Consider the following 19,461-nt stretch of genomic DNA (forward strand, 5'->3'; position numbering starts at 1 on the left):
CAACATTAACATCATATCTACTTGCAACTTTTTTAAGCCTGTGCGACACTGAATGAATGTACAGAATAGCCACTACTCTTTTTTTTTTCTATTACTGCTTTCTGTAATCACGTCCGTCCCCCTCGAAGCCGACTTCTTCAGGCGCTCAGCCACAGTGGCCACTGCTACACTAGGATAACCTGCTTTAGCAACGGCTTCGAAGATCTTGGGGAGTACTGACAACAATCGTGATTTTGTTCGAAGACCAAGGATATGTCAAGAAACTGAATTACCCGTCGCTGAGGAAATTCCTTGGTAAACTTTAATCCTCCTCCATAAAGTTTAAATTGCTTACTTACTGAGGTAGCAGCGGAATCGAATTTTTCCCTATTGCTTTTATTGACAGACGCGGTGTTTCCACGGGAGCTTTTTTAGAAATTCTTTGAATGTACTTGAAGTCGACGCTGATTGGTTGGAGAGATGGCGTTTTTCTGCAGAAATCAGGCATTTGTATTGGCTCAAAGGTTGCCCTATTCTTAGCAATATTTACCTGAGTAAGGTTGACAGCTGCTTAGAGAAAGCCTTAGGTGATAGCGTTATCAAGACATTTCGTGACGTTGATGATTACCTGATTTTCTGCAATAGGAAAGAATTCGATTCCGCTGCTACCTCAGTAAGTGAGCAAGAGTGCCAAAACCACTTTCTGATTATGAGGCACGCCGTAGTGGAGGACTCCGGAAATTTGGACCACCTGGGGTTATTTAACGTGCCCCTAAATCTAAGTACACGGGTGTTTTCGGATTTCGCCCCCATCTAAATGCGGCCGCCGTGGCCAGGATTCGATCCCGCGACCTCGTGCTCAGGAGCCCAACACCATAGCCACTGAGCAACCACGGCGGGTTCAAAGCGCTCCGTTTGCAACGTGCCGCACGAGAAAGATTGTCCGCGCCAGCCAATATATCGCGAAATGAAAACACATATAGAGCTGCGCTCAAACTTCGCATTAGGGAGCATCGTAATTGTCGGTGAATTTTTTTATAGAAAATGTTGTTCTATGCGTTGAAGCACAAAAGTAACTGGAACATCAATGGATTTCGTCGCGGACCGTGAAAATTAATATCTCGAAATTGGTGTAGTCTTCAGAATTCGTTGCAAGTGGATATGCCTTGCGAAATCACTAGATGCATTCGTAGATAAAAATATGTGCCGTAAAATAATTAAATAAAACGTTAATTAGCGTGATTGTGTTAACTGTTCATTTAGGCATTTTGATTTCTCGTAGAAGTAATCGCCGCCTCTTCGAGTAATTTAGATCAAGGGTTAGAATTGTGCTATCTACCACAGGCAATTTTTAAAAATTTGGTGCAACTAAAAAAAGAACACTCTCTTTCAATGAATGTCGGCTGCTTCGGGAGCGCCGAAGCGAGCTGAAAACGAGAGTTTAAATTCCCTCGTACGCTGCGGTCCTCATTTAGCGGCGATATTTTCCCGCTTCGAGTGGCTCCTTTACGATGCTTGAAAGCACTACAATAGGCAGTAGCTGCCTTTGAAGGCGCGCAACATGGTAGGCTACTGCTCGGTGCCGCAGTGCCAGACGTACGCAACGGAGCGCGGTGTCAGCCTTATTCACACGTAGCCGCAGGACAAGAAGCTGCGTGAAGCTTGGCTCGCGAAACATAAAACCGGCAAACAGTCATCGGCTACAACTCGGGTATGCAGCAAGCACAGACGCGAGGAAGATTTCTGCTACGGCGCCGGGTCTGCGATGCTCGGAAAACGCGCACTGAGACGCTCGCCCGAGTCCGCTGCCCGACTAATGTCATGGCGGTTTGGTCTATGACTTGTCGATGCTATAGATACTTGCAAGTTCACTGGAAAAGAAAGGGAGCGGTAAGAAGCATATTAAAATGAAGCATGGCATATGATCATGTTTGTGTTATGAATTAATGCACTGGATTACAAGAAAAGAAGAAGCGGGAAATCGCACGCTGAGAACACTGATAAACATATAGTGCGACGCAACTCGAGAAATAATATTGAAACGTCCAATAATTTAGAAAACAAGAAATATTGAATCGTCGCAACGGCACATCACAGTCCCCGTAGGGGTCGAAGTCTCTGCAATGAAATTATGTTTGAACAGCTCTGATAGCGCCCACGCAACAATGGTTGCTTGTATACTGTCAAATGCTCATATTTTGCGGCCTAAAGCTCATGGCACGGTGCGAAAACGCGCACGCGGCGAAAGCGAAACAGTGCGCGGACAAGCATGCAGACGCGCAGTCGGTCGCTGCGAATCTGTGCGATCGCTGCATTGAGCCTTCATTCTATTACGCTCCATTTAGTTATACAAACACTATAAGAACATATTTCACATAGTTTGCCCTCAGCGTTTACCTACCTTTCACGCAAGAAGCCGGTTCGGGAGACTCCATCACGGCGACCGCGCGCAGTGGCGTTCATTTTACGTATTCCGTAAAGGGATAGCGTCTGTAAACGATTCTGTGCTTTCAGTTTGCCCAAGATAATTATTTAAACAGTAAAAAACTTCTCTCGTTTCGAAAGTACTTGCAGAAATGTCCGGGAGAGCTCACGCGTGGTGTCTTCAGTGAGCGCTGACAGCAAAACCTATGAGGAGCGCGCCGCGTGATCACTCATACTACGCCAGCGAGGCGCTTCCGATAGATGGCGACTCCATAACTCCTCGCCGCCAATGAATTCTCTGAACACAAGGACTGCGCCTGTACTTCTTTGTTCTCTCTGTGATCATTTGTCCGCGCATTTAAAAAATGCTTGCTACTATGCACCAACTCGTCTAACAAGTTTTAAACTGAATTCTCTGTGTTGGGCAGCGATGCATTTTCCCGTTTTCTTAGACTGTCACTGACTAGCTACACCACGTGTCCAAGCTAACGTAAGGCAAACTGTTTAACGAAAAAAAAAAGATTTCAAAAATTTGGCAGAACCCATCTCGCGATGACTGTTGACCGTAATGCAAACGTACATACGTATTACAACCGTGGAAACGAGTTATGCGTAAAGCGCGTACTGCAGTGGGACTCCTTTTTCGCGCTTCCTGAAGGTAACGTCCCTTGGGCTTTACCCTAAGAACGCCCGTGGCGCCATTCAGCGCCGCCACCGCGAAGCCTGCTGCGTGGCATCCGTAATCCGGGAGCGCCGATGCGTGCGAACGCCACGCGTCATGCTGCAACCAGGCTCCTCTTGCTCTTTCTCGATACGCTGCGCCATCTAGTGGCACTGCAAGAGAGTCCGCGCGTGGCCTTCGAGGCGAGAAGCCTGGCGCGCCGGTGCCAGCGAACGCTGAAATTTCTCCTACGTATGCCGCACACTCAGTGGCACATATATAGCGACCCAAGTTGGCGAGAGCTTCATTGTAGAGCGGCGCATGCTCATTGCATTCATGGGGTAACTTTCTAATGCGTTTGATTGCAGGCAGGTGGGGGCAAGGGGAAGTTTTGCTGCAGCGGAAGCTCTAGGGAGCTGGGGCACGATGCGTGTGTTTGTTGGTGGGGGAGGAACCGGCGGTCGACCACTATCTAATGGGGGCATGCTCGATCAATTTTGCCTATCATTCGGGTAGACAGGATTGTGCACGTATAGCCACTGGGCCTAGCTATTCTTATTTTGAAACTGACTATACTACAATTTAGTTCGATCGGCAGGCATAGAATAGGCTTTAATGCCGTACGTGAACAACGCCATAATATGTATGTTCACCCTTTGGGTCGTCACTTTCCGCACAACGATAATCTTCATCTGCCCGATGCTTGTGTTTCCTTTCTTGAAAACTTGGTGCTCGCTACTTTCCTGTCGAGAATGCTCTGTCACGCTGATAACGCGCATGCCGTTCGTGACTTGGAAGTACCGGGCTCGCAGCGTTAAAGAAAGGAAATGTGGACAAGACTGGTGGTGATTATCGTTGTGCGGTAAGATGCGACCCAAAGGGCGTAATTTTGTTTAAGAGTGCAGAAGAGTTATGAGTCAGCATATAAATAGACATGGAGCTTGGATTGGCCGATGGAGAGGGTACGTGTGGAGCTGGGTCATCTTATATGAACGACGGATTCTAAAAATCGCAATGCGACGCGTGCGACTGCACCGATTATATTGTCGCCCCCGTCACAGCATGTGAAACAGCCTTAACGAAGACAGTAACGTTTTGTGCCTTGTAGGTTTACGTACACACCTCGGCCCGCTCTAGAACAAGCTAGTTTAGGCAGTGGGTCGTGCGCAGGTGGGCAGGCATGACGTTATTTTGCCCTCAGCCAAGAATCTACATCTACCTCAGCATCAGGCGCGCAGGCGGCGAAGTGGTTCAAGCGCAGGAAAAACAGCTGACAGCGTTCTGCAGGTACGCAGCAGCGTCCTCGCTAGGACTCCTGTGCCGCAGCGAAGAGCCGGGGGCGAGGCCTGCCGTGGAAACGGGCGATATGCTGAAATGGGAGATAAAAACCTCGACATCTGCCTCATATATGGCTTCGGCAGTGTGCGATTGCTCGCTGCGAAAAGCGGCCGAAGGCGATGTCCGCGACGCGCCATGAGGCGCCCCCGGTTACCCCAGCCGCATAATGGCGAGAAGTTGGTGCAGGCCATGGTGCAGGCGATGTTGGAGCGCATGTGCAGAATGCACAGCATTGAGACTCATACAATAATAATTAGGGTATGAGATTCACTCCGAGATTACGCGCACTGGCAGGCTGCCACGGTACGCAATGTCGGAGGATATGCCTAAGTAATTTCCCGCCGGATGGTCGGAGCAGCGTCAGCTAAATTTAATTTTTGATAAAATTTCGTATGTGTTCATTTGTAAATGTCTTATTCACCAACCAACAAACTGGTAAAGTACGTAACTGAGGCCATCTGGAGAAACGAGTGCTATCGGTGTCGGGCGTGTTTACGCTGCGGTGCTGCGGCTGCCGTTATGTTGTAACTTATCCATTAGGGTACGGTTACGGTGCGGTATCTGTTACTCGATGTTAGAACTATTTCTCTAATTTCGCTTCCTCCTCCTTGCTTAGTTTGTAAGTTTGTGGTTATACGTTTGGAATGCGTAGTGTTGATGTTTTGTCGAATTTGATGTGTCGTACTTGGACACTTACTAGTTAAGCGTGAAGATGACTTCTAGTTCAAGCGTGAGAGAACTACCGCCAGGCGATCCCAAATTAACAGCAAGCATTGTAAGCCACTTAAAATCCCGTGGCCTTTTTGATAAATTACGGCGAGACTGCCTTGGCGATGTCGATACAAAGGTAAGTAACTTTTGAGTGATAATTCCCGTGATGAAGCGAAACATGTCATTGAAACGTGATTGCTTGTGGCCATTGCAGCCAGCTTATTTGAACCTGAAGCAAAGGATCGAAGGCTACATCACTAAGTTCCTGTCAACGCAGACATGGACTCCTGACATGAACAAAAACCATGTTCGAGACATGATGCGCAGGGAAATAAACGAGTGAGTAATTGCGTCTTTGGCTTTGCTAGACGTTTCGCGTTGACGCTCATCGATGATGCTGTGCCCGCTTCCCAGGTCGGGCATGCTGTCAGCAGGTATGGACCATCTGGTCGACCAGATAGTAAATCCAAAAATATACCATGTGTTCACGCCCGAGGTGGAGAACGGCGTGCGTCAGTATCTTGGTTTGAGTTCGGAAAAGGACTCCTCAACCCAGCAACCGGCCGCCGAGACTCTGACAGACTTCATCAGCCAGCCACCACCGCCTCAAACGTCGGCCTTACCACCGCCGCCGCCAAAGTCTGAATTCAGTATAGGTATTTGACGATGCTTTCGACTACTAACCGACCTGTTGCTAACAACAATGCATGTTTGACATTGTACGGTGTGGTTGTGACGCCCGAGGGTTCTCGGAGTGGGCATATATCTTTGCCAGAGGTCGTGCATACATTTTGTGCTACCTCTGGCGATTAGAGGAACTACTATTGTGCTCCAGAGCTCGGGAAATGACATTTAGTGAAGCAACAGAAGTGGCTTGACTTTTGTACAAGCTGCAGCTGTTACTGCACAAAAAGTGCCATGTCCTGAGCTTTGTGTATTTGGCTGATGGCAGTAATTTCCTGAATGCTAGACTACAGCGCTTGCATGCAGAGAGAGCTTGTTTTCAGAAAAAAAACAGCACTGCCAGTGGGAGCAGGTCATTTAACCTGAAGCCCCAGAAGGCCTAACGACACAGAGCATTTTACCATGCATCACCTTTCAGCACTGCTTCATAGATGACAATGTAACAGTTTGGTTGCTAATGTAGTAGCAACATTTCCCCAGATACTAATACACTGGGTGATGGTACACCTGCTGGGCACATGCAAAAATGCTCTATGTGGTTGACCTTTTTAGCCCTTGGTTCACGTAAACCTTGTGTAAAATGGTGATCCTGCCTAAAGATTCCAGTCGATTTTGTGATAACTCACGATCATCACATTGTGATATTACATGTGTACATACGTGCAGATTGTGCTCATATGCTCTTCAATTACGATTTATTTGAATGTTTTGTGCTACCAGCTGCGCCTTTTCTGTACTGCTGTGGGTAATTTTGGGGATTACAGGTTCTGCATATAGAAAATATAATGCAAAAATTCTTGGTTTTTATACTGCGCTCTACACTTGACTACATTAATATTTCACTGTATGCATTGTTAGAAACTGTAATGGATGCCATTGTCATTGTGGATCTCGTTATTGTCAGGCAACACTGCACAATGCAGACTTGTATTAGGAGTAATATATATATATATATATATACACACACACATACATACCTATATATATATATACACATATGACCACTTTTTGGTTAATATAGTAGTAAAAGTAAAAGTGATTTTTCACATTAATTAGTTGACAGGAATGCTCTCTTGCTGCTGGAAAGACTTGCAAGTGCACTGACCTCTTATATTGTCCAGTGCCTTGACAAGCGGTGATCTGAATGATTGGAGTTACTTTTAATGTTGGCTATAGAAATTATATTGGTTCTTTTAGTATGCGACATATTTCAAGGGCAAAGTGCAATAGTGTAAACAAATAATAGTGCAATTCCTCTGTTATCGTCAAATATCATTATAAGCACCTGTGTGTGTATTCATAGTTCTAGAATGCAAAATTTGCTTGGGAGGTGTTTTTGAGACGTGTCATTCTGTTAAAAGCTTTACAAATGTTACGTTGTCGATTATAAATATGAGCGGTTTTCTATACAATTATTGGTGAGATCGTGCTACGTGATCATGAAAGGACTTGTGTTTTTACTTTTTTTTAAAGTGAAACCAAAAGAACTTTGTTTGAGACATGAAATAAAATCTTCAATTAAATTTGCTGGTCTTTGGAGCATTTTAATTGGTGTATTTTATAGCACTCATCTAATAAAGCACTTTCTGCTGTCGAAGTGGCACTGTTTCTGCAGCATCTCAGTCAAGGTGCTGCATTGAGCGTCCTTGTGACCTAGCACACTAGATGCAACTTCGGAACTTGCAAATCATGAGAGTCCAGTGCACAGGCATACTTTCCATGTTCAGCATAGAAAAGCATTGCTGTCTTGGACATTATGTGGGGCAGGCAAAATTTGGCCAAGAGGTTAACTTGACATACGTTGCCAACATCACCACGAGCTTGATTTTTACACTGTATATGATCGGCCAGCACAGCACACCAACGTATGGAATAATGGGTGGCAAGCAGGTATTCCAGTAAAGTGCAGTTGCAAGTCATCAGCCAGAGAACTGGTCTAATCGGTGACAATACCAAAATATCTAGAGTACTTCTTGCACATATCTTGCACATTGCCACTGAGTGAATGACAAGATGCCATCTACCATGTCACTGTCAACATTGGGTATTGGAACTCAACATTTTCCTATCTTGTTTAGTTGATCTTAATGCCAGGTTAGATAGTTACTGGGTAAAAAATTGTGCCACTGTGACTAGCATCTGCAAGTGCTCCTAAAGGCACTCTTTTTGTACTGCAGTTAAAATTATACTGTATGTTGCTGATGACCATCACAGAAGTCAAAACACATTAGCTTAAATGGTGAGATATTTGCAAGTGGTACAAGGTGCAGTTCATGTGCAGCTGCTCACTGGCCCGTGGCAAGCATGCTGTTCCAGACTTCTAAGACAGGTGAAGAGATTTGAAGGCAACCTGCATCTGACATTTTTGATCAGAGATACAGTGGTCATTCTTGAGGGAATAAAAATACATCGCAACAATATTCTTATTCATTGTAGTAAATTTACCATACTCTATGCGTGGTGGTGTTTCCTTGCCGAATTTTTGCACATATTTTTATTTTGTAAATAGAAGATGTTTAAAAGAGTTGCCTATAGTTTGCATTGCAGCAACTGCCTCTAAAGTTCATTGTGCATACAGATATGTAAAACTGCAATTATGTGTGAGACTTCCTGTAACATGGGAGCGCACAGCTATATTGCACTTGCTGAAGCCAGTGAACATCTCTTGCACGTGAACAGAACCTGAGGTGTCAAAATGTAGACTGCTTTGTTGAAGCAGTAAAAGCTGGTATAATTGTTGTTCTCCTTTAGATGAGACAACACAGGATGTCCCCGGCAGCTGCTCTCCTAAACCATACACAGAAGCTTTGATGCCTGATGGCCTAATGGACTCGTCATCTGAACATCAGCTGATGATTGTGACAGAGAGCAATGAGCACACTGAAGATATTCCTGCTGAGCTGCCAGTTGAGAAAGCTGAAAACTATGATTTTTGTGAAACTTCAGCAGAACCTGTTGATCCAGCTCCAAATGAGGCATCTTCTGAACTGCCCACTCCAGTAGACGCTCTGGAGTCTGACTCGCCAGCCGTCAGTCAGAGTGGAAGTGCAGATGATAAGCCTGTCACCGAAAATGTTGAACTTCCTGCATCATTGGACAACATGAAGCCGGACTCATTGAAGAACGAAACTACTGTAAATGAATTTGACAGGAAGGATAACGATAAAGTAGCTGCCATGACAAAGATGGAAGTCAAGCCGACGGACAAAGACAAGAAAGAACGAAAGGTGGACTCTGTGAAAGGCAAAGAATCCTGCTCACATTCAGGTAGATCAGAGTCACATTCAAGAAATTATATATCAAGAAAAAACTCTGACATAAGCAGGTCAAAAATGCAAAAGTCTAATAAATGTGATGGCGATTCCAGTAGGGAAAGCAGAGATCTGCTGAAAGAGAAAGACAAGTACAGCACATCTCGGGACAGAGGAAACTCTTCAAGAGAGGAAACCCAAAGGAACAGGGCAGATGTAACAAAAGATGAGAGGAGCAAAGGATACTCAAGCCAGTCCAGTAGATCAAAGGACAGTGACAGTAGGAATGAGCGGAAGCGGTTGGATGATAAACACCGCCATTACAGCAGTAGCCAACGCAATGATGACAGAAAGCGACACAGTGACAGGCATTCTCGAGAAGATAAGTCCAGGGATCGTTCAGACAGTCACAGGTCACACAGTGAGAGCAGGAGAGAGAGAGACCGTTGTTCCACGAAAGATTCCTCCAGGCAGCACAAGTCAAGTAAGTCATCTGAGAAACATGGTGAAAGTTCACGAAAAGAGAAAAGTCATGAAAAGGAAAAAAAGCAAGCATACAATAGGCAAAGTTCATTTGACAGCAAAGATAGTGGAACTTCAAAAAAGATGTCATCTGAAAAGGTTCTGCAACCTATATCTTGCAATTTATTCCAAGCAACTGATGATGCATCATTCCATATGGAGATGCAAGAAAGTTTCAGATCAGAGCCTCCTGAACTAAATACCAATCCTTGTGGTTCATCACAGCAAGACTGTGAAAAGGTTTGTCAAGATTCTCCCTTGGCAATGGTAGAGCATGTTTCGCAAGACAAGTCAGAGGAAAATATTTCATGTGCCTATCAAATGGGAACAAAAGTTAATGAGAGCATGTCTGGTGAAATTTCTCAAGAAACTTCATCAAAGGCTTACGATGAAAGTTCTCATGGTGCATTACAGCTAGTTGAAGCAAAAGAAGCCGAGATCTTGAGGTTTTCTTATGTCAGTGACAAGCAGTTTGGTAGCAGTGGAGCCGACTTGCAGCTGGTGAGCACCATCACTGAGAAACAAGCTGAAGGCATGCAGAATGAGGCGCCTACACCGGATAATGAAGTGCACATGGAGAATAATGACCAAGCAAGCAGTTCCAGCTTTGCAGCGCCCCTTGAGCAAAAGAGTCCCACAGTGGAGGACGGACATGAAGCAGCCAGGCGAAAGGTAGGTTGGTACTTCATTCTAATTGCATGGAGCACAGTAAGTGTGCTTTCTATCTTTTTAGACTACCACTGAAAAGCATTCACCAGAGAAAAAGCGACCAAAGCGAGAAGCTTCAGATGGCCATGAAACAGATGGTGCCTGGTCCGACGTGACTGTCAGCTCAGTGCACACCAGCGATCTGTCTTCCTATGATGACCGCATCAGTGTATCTTCAGGTGATGAGGATGACAATGCTTCATCTAGGGAGAGAAAAAAGATACCACTAAGAGAAAGTGAGTGCCTAGAAATGAACTTGAGTCATAAGAGTTTATTCATGTGCCCACTCTGCGTTTGCAGTTAAGAAAATCACAAGCAGCAGTAATGAGGATGATGACCGCTTGAGCAGATCTGAAACAGAGCATTGTGTGTCTGATGGAGTTGTGCCTCCACCTGCTTCTGTAGAACAGGTATGAACCTTTTTGCACTGAATTTATCACTGGAGAAAGCAAACTAAGGTTTTGTCGGTACACTCGCAGGTTACAGAGCAGCATGAACCGACACCAGCCAAGGAGCCCCAGCCACCCTGCCCAGTACCTTATGAGAGCAGCAGCACTGGCAGGGGACTCTCAAACTCTCCGTCCACAGATGTTTCTGATGGAACAGCCAAGCCGAAGATGGGGCTCAGGCGGACCCGCAAGATTAACCCAAAGTATGTTTCAGAAGAGTTCTCATCCATTTTCACGGAAGGCAAGCGACCAACAGGAACCATAGACTTCAGTGAACTTGCAAAGTATGGCAAGGAAAAGCACCATGAGGAGCGGTCTTCATTACGAACAGAGCCTCGCAAGGTCATTTCAAGGGAAGATACTTCCGAGGACACAGCGGCAGCCATGTCATGTGATGAGACTGACCAGCTTTCAGATGCATCAGTTAATGATAGAACACGGCGGCCTGCGCGACGATCAAGTGGCAGTGAACCTCGGGCTAGGTGAGGTAAAAAAGTGCCTGCCTGACTATTAGCATTTCAATTACTTTTGTGTGCTTTGCAGGTCAGAATCTGTGTCATCAAAGTGCTACCAATCTTCCGACCTGTACAAACCGCGGCCAGTTATCAAGCCAGGAACTCGGCGCAGTCGGCCTTCGTCAAGTGGAGTGTAAGTGCCTGCAATTTTTAGTGCAAAGCATTATTTGGATCAATTCCCCAGGTTTCTTCACACAGTGGACCGGTTTCTGTGGTTTAATTCTGACTTACTAAGCCGTGCAAGTGAGCCCAACACTGTTCTTCGTAGTCGAACAATATATCACCACATAAAACATGTACATATAAGGTCGGCTTATAAGTATTTCCAAAGCACACGGACTTCTTAATGGAATAGCGCATTATATTCAACCACTTCATTGATTGATTGTATAGCATGTAATTTTCACCAACAGAAGAGTGGCAGTGGACGCATCTCTACTGCATAATATGAAAATAAATCGCAACATAAAATCTGTGCATGTAGTGTTGGCTTAAAGGCATCTCTAATGCACACAAACCTCTTAGTAGAATGTTACATGATATTCAACAGCTTTGATTTTTAATATTTTCTTTTACAGGGGTGTGGTGCGCATTTTGCCTGAAGTGTTAAAAAAAATAATGTTGCACTTACTGCTGCACTGTTCTTGCTTAAATTTTGCAGAAAGGTTGCACTTTAGAGTCTGCATTGTTCAATGTAACACTTGGCACAGTCACTTGCCTGTTTATTAAGAACAGAATGATAAACTACTTTCGTCCGTGAGAAAATAGCTGCTCTGAATAGCAGCACTAACGCATACTTATGTTGCCGCCTGCTGGCAGATGCAGAAAGCATCCATTCAGGGAGGGTTGTCGTGTGTTCCAGGGGAGTGAAATGTGAGCAAGAACAGTACAGCGGTAAGCACAAAATATTTTTTCGAACACTTTAAGTGAAATATGCACATCCCTATATTAGGGCTTCACCCTTTTTGGCCACTGGGTGTGTGCCAATTCTCAGCCAATCCTCTAGAAAAGATATGTGCCGCTGTGCCACAGAGGGTTCAGAATCCGTGAATATATTTAGATATGGATCGTACTTCTCTGCACATCTTCATAATCTTCGCATCTTCTTCTCTGTGCAACTTTCATAACCATTCTTCCCACAACAAGCATCATATTACATCCTGGTCCTCATGGCATCGCTGTGTGAATGTCTCGCACCGTACAGTTGACCATGAAAGTTCACGGACCACGAGGTCTGAGAAAAAGTTGAGTATCTCCGCAGCCTCACAACGCAGCCTGGTATTCTCATTTCCAGCCTCTACTAGCGTGTGCAAACAAGATTTTGATGTACGGATTATTGGCTACTATTACATGCTGCTGGGAAATTCAATGTTTCCCAAGATCCTGTAGACCGTTAACTTTTGTGGTTGACTGTATATCCAGCTGATTTACGGAGGTATTCTGTGGGAGTCTACCCAGTGGACTGTCCATTTCGGCCGCTGCTGATTGGCTGGGGCCGCTCGTCTCTTTCTCGCTCAAAACAGCTGCATCCAATCAGCAGCGGCGGGAATGGACAGTCCACTAGGTGGACTCTTACAGAATACCCCCCTTGGTGTGCATTTTGGCATAGCTTGTGAACAGACAGTCTATTGCATAAACATGATTATTGCGCGAGGTTAGTGTTGTGACATGTGCGGCACTGCACCATAACACTTTTTGGCCAGAGTAGAACAAATTGGTCACCATTGCCTTGCTGCTGTCGTCACGCACACACTTGTGCGCCTTAAAAGAATGTGTTCATTGTCTGGCAATGCTTTACAACGTGGAGTATCTCTAATGATTACTAGGGAGAACTCTGGCTCTACGATCGATCTTCTGGCGTGGAAAGGATGGTTAGTATATGGATTTCCTTGACTTTCTTGCTTGTAGCTTCAGCCGTTCCTGCAACGTTATATATTAGGCTTTACATTTCAAAATTTCCAAGCACTCTTTCTAAACACAGCATCGCGGGATCAAATCCCAGCCGCTGCGGTCGCATATTTATGGGGGCAAAATGGAAAATAGCCTGTGTCCCGTGCATTGGGGGCACTTTAAAAGATCCCCAGGTGGTCAAAATTAATCCGGAGTCCCCCACTGCGGCGTGACTCATAACCAAATTGTGGTTTGGCACATAAAACCCCAAAATTCAATTCAGTTCTAAACACAGTAAGGCAATCAAGTCTTTTTGCACGTGTAACCATTGCGATTTCTTGAATTTATAATATATTGTTATGGAAGGATGAAAGAAGAGAGAAGTTCCCAGAAGCTTGTCTCTCGCTGCACAGGGCCTTATGAAGTCCTACACCAAGTTAACGACGTAAATTGAGATTTCGCCGCTACACTTTGATGCATCCTCAAATCAGACGCCTGTTGACGTGTACGTCTCGCGGCTGAAGCCATACTTCGCTCGCAATTCTTCGCCTACCATGCACTGAGACGGCGCTTTGCCACCCGGGGGTCGTGTTACGGAAGGATGAAAGAAGAGAGAGGAAGATCGGAGATGGGGGGGGCTGGCTGCTGAGTGTTGGTGGTCAGCCATCTTAACTACTCTGACTCATCCTGTATATATTGTAAACAGTCTTTCTATATTTGCAACATCCCTGTAACAATATTTTGCTGAATATGATCACTTTTCAAAGTCTCAAAGCAATTTGATGCCAGAATGACCAAGTTTAAAAAGCAAGTCCATGAACTGCACATTCTCATGCTGGCTAAACCACCGTATTTGCAGCTCTCGTAGACATTAGCACCAGTGTGTCTGCTAGTAATTTTTGAAGGAAACGCTGGGCTTTGCAGAACCTCAAACAATGCTAGATAGCCAGCTACCTGCAAAATACCGTGCATAATGTGGATTCCTTGCAATTCATAAACCTGCGCAAGTTTTTGTGTGCTTTATTTTTCACACGTGCTGTTCTACCTCAGCTGGAAAGTTTTCTATGAAAATTCTAGGCTATCATTTACCAATTTCTTTCTTGCTTTCTTACACGAGTGTCGTGAATTTTTCTTTTTTGACCCCCCCCCCCCCTCACTTCCCATGTTGCCCCTTGGGGCCCACAGGATAAAAATAAGTAAGGTAATGATATTGCAAAATGGTAAAAGATACATTCACGACTCAGTGAACTAGAAAATTGTTTTATGACCAAACCCAACTTCCAGTCATTGCATTCACGGGGCTTCAGCTCCAGTACAACAGAGCAGCACAGTTTTTGCACGCTTGTTGGGCTGTTTAGAAGTGGCGTGTGAAAAATCCATTGTGATCTGATCATTTGAATGCTGCATGAAACATCATTACAAATGGAAAAGTATTGCAAAACCACCAAGTTGCATGTTTTTGCAGGATTGTTTCTAGTAGCCAGTTACCACCACTCTGATGAAAAGGTCTGCAATTCTGGTGCATGCACGTTTTAAAATGGCCCGGCGACACCTTTTGAATGCAGCACATAAACCTGCTTAGTTGCCGGATAGCACTGTCATGAACAAACATCTGAGCCACCCACCGTGGTTGCTCTGTGGCTATGGTGTTAGGCTGCCAAGCACAAGGTCGCGGGATTGAATCCCGGCCACCGTGGCCGCATTTTGATGGGGGGGCGAAATGCAAAAACACTCATGTACTTTCCGGAGTGTACTATTTCAGGAGTCCTCCACTACGGCATGCCTCATAATCAGAAAGTGGTTTTGGCACGTAAAACCCCATAATTAATTTTTTTTTTAAACAGCTGAGCCAAGCATTTCTGTATGCACTGCAGGGAGCTTGAAATTCTACTTAAAAAATGTAATGGCTGCACTTTGCCTCCAAGTACCTGAAACCTTGCACTTTTTCGTGATTATTATGATGCATTCCTAAACACAATGGCTATTGGCCAGATTTCTTTAGGCATTGTAGCTAAGCAGTGCTTTTGATCAGAAGCAATGAGGCCTTATCATCAATAAAGGGTGGTTCCATATGGTGGAAGAGAATGCCATTACATTGAGACTATGGTCTGCAGTAATGGACTCTGCAACAAAGGGTCATCCCACTTTAGCTTAGAGGCCGTGCAGTACCAAAGCTCAGAGTGTTGGTGGATGGAGCAGGGAAGGCATTGTTTCATGTAGGCTCATTGTTGAGCACACCATAAGTGATGAAAAGGAGGAAAAGGCCACAAGGGCATGCCAAGAAGCATTCGATTGCAGATAACTGTTCACACAAACATCAGTAAGCAGATGCCTTTTATTGCCAGGCATGTTCTACAACATTCATAAAAGGTGTTGCAGCACCCTTTTAAAGCTTACTGCTCAAAATAGCTGGACTTGCTGGCCATTGGGAGTTTGTGCTTAAAGGGACACTAAAGCGAAACAATAAATCAGTTTAATAATATTTGGGGTTTTACGTGCCAAAACCACTTTCTGATTATGAGGCACAATAAATCAGTTTAGACTGATGAAGCATTGTTTGAGAACCCTGCAGGCAGTCATTTCAAAAAAATAGTTTGGTTATTAGATGAGAAAATGAAGGTCCAAGTATCAGTATTCGAATTTTGTGCTGAAACCCTAGCGCCGGTACGTCAGCGTGACGTCAGGTATTCCTAAGTATGTTTTCGCATTTGGGCCGCGTCGGCTGAATAAAGGTTCCCAAAACTTGCCATGCTTAATATTTGGTTCCTTTAGAACACAATGTAGTCAATCTGTACCGCTATATATAATTAGTAGGCCCTAGAAGGTGCCATCAAAATACAAGGCGTCATAGCCCCCAGGTGCGGGAACTTGAGTAGGCGTCGCCACCCGTATTTCGTTTTTGCGCTTTTTTTGGCTTACCAAATGTCTTATCGTTGTAAGAGTGGTGTTTTTGGTGTTGTAGAACGATAATTTACTGATGCAGAAGAAATTCTTTTTCACTTTAGTGTCCCTTTAACATCAATTGCTCCTGGGAATTGCCCAGTTTTTTCCTAATTAGTGGAAGCATTTTCTTGATTCCAATTTTTTTTAAATTTTCAATGTAATGTACAGGAAATGCTTGGAAATCAAGCCGTTCAACACATTTGGGAGCTTAGAAGTGATGTGTAGTGCCAGTACTCCAAGACTGCATAAGCAGCACTTGGTCTGACAATGTTTCTCCCTCAATTGCAGGTAAAGTGCTCATCTTTGATGGACATAGCTGAGCTTTGAAAGATAAAACAGTGTCTACTGTGGAGATAGCAACAGTGTTTCACCCTTTTTCCCATTGAAAATTTGTCTTAGTCCCCGATTTCTGAAAAAGCACTGTTGTATGTCATGCACAGGGATACGTCCAAGAAACAGCGGGGCCTCAAAGTATGCATCGGGTTCAAACGAGGTAGGGCCTCAACAGCTGGCTCCTCCAGGCGAAAAAGGTTGTGAAGTCCCAAGCCATTGCTGTGGTGCATGCACCACTCCCATCACTCAAGGTCACTCTGAATGCCCTTACACGTCTGGTGGCATTGTCACGTAAGAGCCCAAAACTTCATGTCTGTACATCTGTACATAACTGCACACTCAAATCATGTGCCTCTGACATTTTATTTAATAAAGACACTGGATTTACAAAAATTGCGGTGGTGGAGCAACCTGCCACAGTGAAGCCACAATGGATGACACCCGTAAACATGAAGGCAACACTGTGCACATTTTGTTAAAAGAATAAAAGGCCACCTGTCTTTCCTGCGGCAGTGTTCACATCCACCTGTTTGGTACGAGTATTCCAGGTATTTAAAGTTTATCCAACAGGATGCCTCTACTTGCACATCAAGAACTGTGCCACTATCAACAGCTACTGGCAAGCACTGGTGTCAGTAATATTGGGTGAGTGACGTCATCCTAGTCAACATGTAGTTTTCAATCACAGCGTCGTATAAACAAATGTACAGATCAGAGCACAACTGCATGTCAAGGAAGCCAGTGTGAAAGCATTAAGACACGCTACAAGAACCACAACACAAAAATGATTGCATTGTAGTTGTTTGCGTGCTACAAATGCACTTATGTACATTGTAAATGCCAACTGCAATCCTCTTAAAGGCAACACCATATTCACACTAATTGCTAAGGCACTTGTTGCAAAAAGCACATCATGCTAGGAGTCTCTATACAGTTCATACACATGTGCTGTATAATGTGGTCATCCAAAGCACCACAATTGCACAATTTGTGAAGGCACTTTTTGAGAGCATGAATTTTCATGATAAAGTCTCTTTAAGTTCATGCACATCATAATAAATAAAAGCAGCTTGGTCACAACTCTTCCGGCAAAAGTGTAATGGCCATCTTTCGTTGGGGCCATGTGTATGTTTTGGGCAGTGTCAGCTGAAAAAGAAAGCAAGGACGTTACAAACAAGTTCTTCTCAAATGCCCGTTGTTTGGAACTTACACCTTCCGCGGTGCATAACTCTTCCATGCTTACAGTCATCTCCGAAATAAGGTCTTCTGTGAGCAGAATCTGAGTCCAGAGATTGTTTAGTCAAGCAAGGAAGGATTGAAAAATTAACCTTTCTTACCTGTAACCAAGAGCCCTGCACTGCATATGGTTGCTCTGCATTTGCAAAGGCACCAATAACACTGGGAACAACAAGTGTCACTGCAGCGCTGTCAACTGAACTCTTGAATGTAAAATGACGGCCATGTTTTAATCTTCCTCTGAAATATTGTAAATGGCATTGTGAAACAAGATCATGCTACAATCTTTGCTCCCATGTTACCTCAAGACTAAGGGAAACAGCAGCCCTGCTTCCAAATTCAGCTGCAGGTGAACTGCTTCCAAAGCTCGAGTTTGAGCCAACTCTTGTGTTTCCAGGCCGTTGTCCCTTTGAAAGAATGGAGAATTGTAGAATAACTTACTGTGCAGTCTCGGCAGGCAATGTTATACTCACTCTGTTTCACTGCTTGGTTGGCTGCCCAGCAGTCCCTTTTTGAGAGTCCGCTTGATTTCTTCGGATTCGTAATGTGATATGCTGGGTGTGTCAACAGAGGTGTTGCTCCCGGACTCCTTGGCACTTTGCACAACAGGGGGGAACTCCTCTGACCAGCAGAGCTTGGCACTGACGCCACTCAGGTCGGACCCTTCGTTTTCGATTCCCTGGTCTACAGCGTCCTGCAAAGGGTGTCTCTCGGTGCCTGCCCCAGGCAGTGGGCATGCAGTCCAAGAGGGGGGAGGGGCACCTGGATACTGGGGTCGAGCTCAAAAACCGTCTCCCCTCGGCGCATGTTCGTCACGAGCCATGGCCCGCCTGCGCCCGGTACACGCTGCATGAGTGCCACAAAGCTGCGGCCGTTCCACTGCTGGGCCGCCTTGAGTTCCTCTGCGCACACGCCGACAATCTGCGGCGCAATGAAAATGTTTAGCAGCGTTGATCGCCGTGATCACACGGGGCCTTACTTGAATAAAGCTGACAGGCCCAAACGGAGTCGCCACGGTGCCCAGTTGCGGGTCCTCCATCATGAGCATGTGCTCGATCCGCGATTCGCTGTTGTCCAGCGGGCAGTGCCAGGAGACGTGATCGCCATCGCACAGTACGTTCCCAGACTGGAAGACGTACTTGGCCAGACCCTGCATTACGGCCGCAGGCCAAGTCGGCGGCCCTGTCTCGTCGGGTTCCTTACGCAGCCGGAAGGTCAGCTCGAAACCAAAGCCACTTGGCGTGTCTGCACTTGAGATCCTGCGACAATACCAGCCTCTGTTCCCGACAAGTTCGCAGCACAGGTAAGATGGACTGTACGTACTCGTGAACCCTGCCATCTCCGTGAAGGTCCGAAAGTCCGAAGCTAACGTAGTGCCAGTGCGGGGGAATATCTTTGCCTTCATCCCCTTGGTTTGCGTACATGCTGATATAGTCGAGTGGGTCTGGTCCACCTAGCCTGAAACACGAGTGCCGCCAAAATAGCGTAGCTATTAGCATACATTCTTGCAGCTGGGCGTTCCAAGGGCCCCAACAGCACTGCTCATCGTAGCATGCATCTATGTTTTCTGTGCAGCGTGCGTACGTAAAGCACAAAAGAGACTCTTGGTAGCGAATGTGAAACCTGCACTTACCAGTACTTAAGGACTGCTGCAACCTGCAAAGGATTTGGCTGATCGCTGTATATTTGTAGACACGCTGAATAAAGTGCGTCTAAGCCAGGCGGAATCTGAGGGAAGCCGACTACAGGGAAGCTAGAGGCGCCGACCAGCCGCTTGGCTTCCATGTTGAAAATTCCTGTTTCTCGTAGAGCGGTTG

General features: G+C 45.4%; 2 protein-coding genes across 2 annotated transcripts; one reads left to right on the forward strand and one right to left on the reverse strand.

Moving 5' to 3' along the window:
- The first annotated feature begins 4,650 nt into the window (after window positions 1-4,650).
- LOC142565988 (uncharacterized) lies at window positions 4,651-18,568 on the forward strand. Its single transcript, XM_075676654.1, has 9 exons — window positions 4,651-5,249; window positions 5,328-5,452; window positions 5,528-5,769; window positions 8,549-10,242; window positions 10,304-10,514; window positions 10,579-10,688; window positions 10,758-11,209; window positions 11,271-11,375; window positions 16,516-18,568. The coding sequence occupies exons 1-9, from the start codon at window positions 5,115-5,117 to the stop codon at window positions 16,610-16,612; spliced, it is 3,171 nt and encodes a 1,056-aa protein (XP_075532769.1). The 5' UTR covers window positions 4,651-5,114; the 3' UTR covers window positions 16,613-18,568.
- Su(fu) (suppressor of fused domain protein) lies at window positions 16,753-19,456 on the reverse strand. The gene is made up of 9 exons (XM_075676659.1): window positions 19,278-19,456; window positions 18,968-19,102; window positions 18,624-18,903; window positions 18,407-18,565; window positions 18,118-18,338; window positions 17,947-18,051; window positions 17,746-17,884; window positions 17,619-17,687; window positions 16,753-17,554 (listed from the first exon to the last, which is right to left on the reverse strand). The coding sequence occupies exons 1-9, from the start codon at window positions 19,427-19,429 to the stop codon at window positions 17,483-17,485; spliced, it is 1,332 nt and encodes a 443-aa protein (XP_075532774.1). The 5' UTR covers window positions 19,430-19,456; the 3' UTR covers window positions 16,753-17,482.
- Window positions 19,457-19,461: the final 5 nt, after the last annotated feature.

The sequence above is a fragment of the Dermacentor variabilis genome, unplaced genomic scaffold (assembly GCF_050947875.1).
Source record: "Dermacentor variabilis isolate Ectoservices unplaced genomic scaffold, ASM5094787v1 scaffold_12, whole genome shotgun sequence".
Classification (NCBI taxonomy): Eukaryota; Metazoa; Arthropoda; class Arachnida; order Ixodida; family Ixodidae; genus Dermacentor; species Dermacentor variabilis.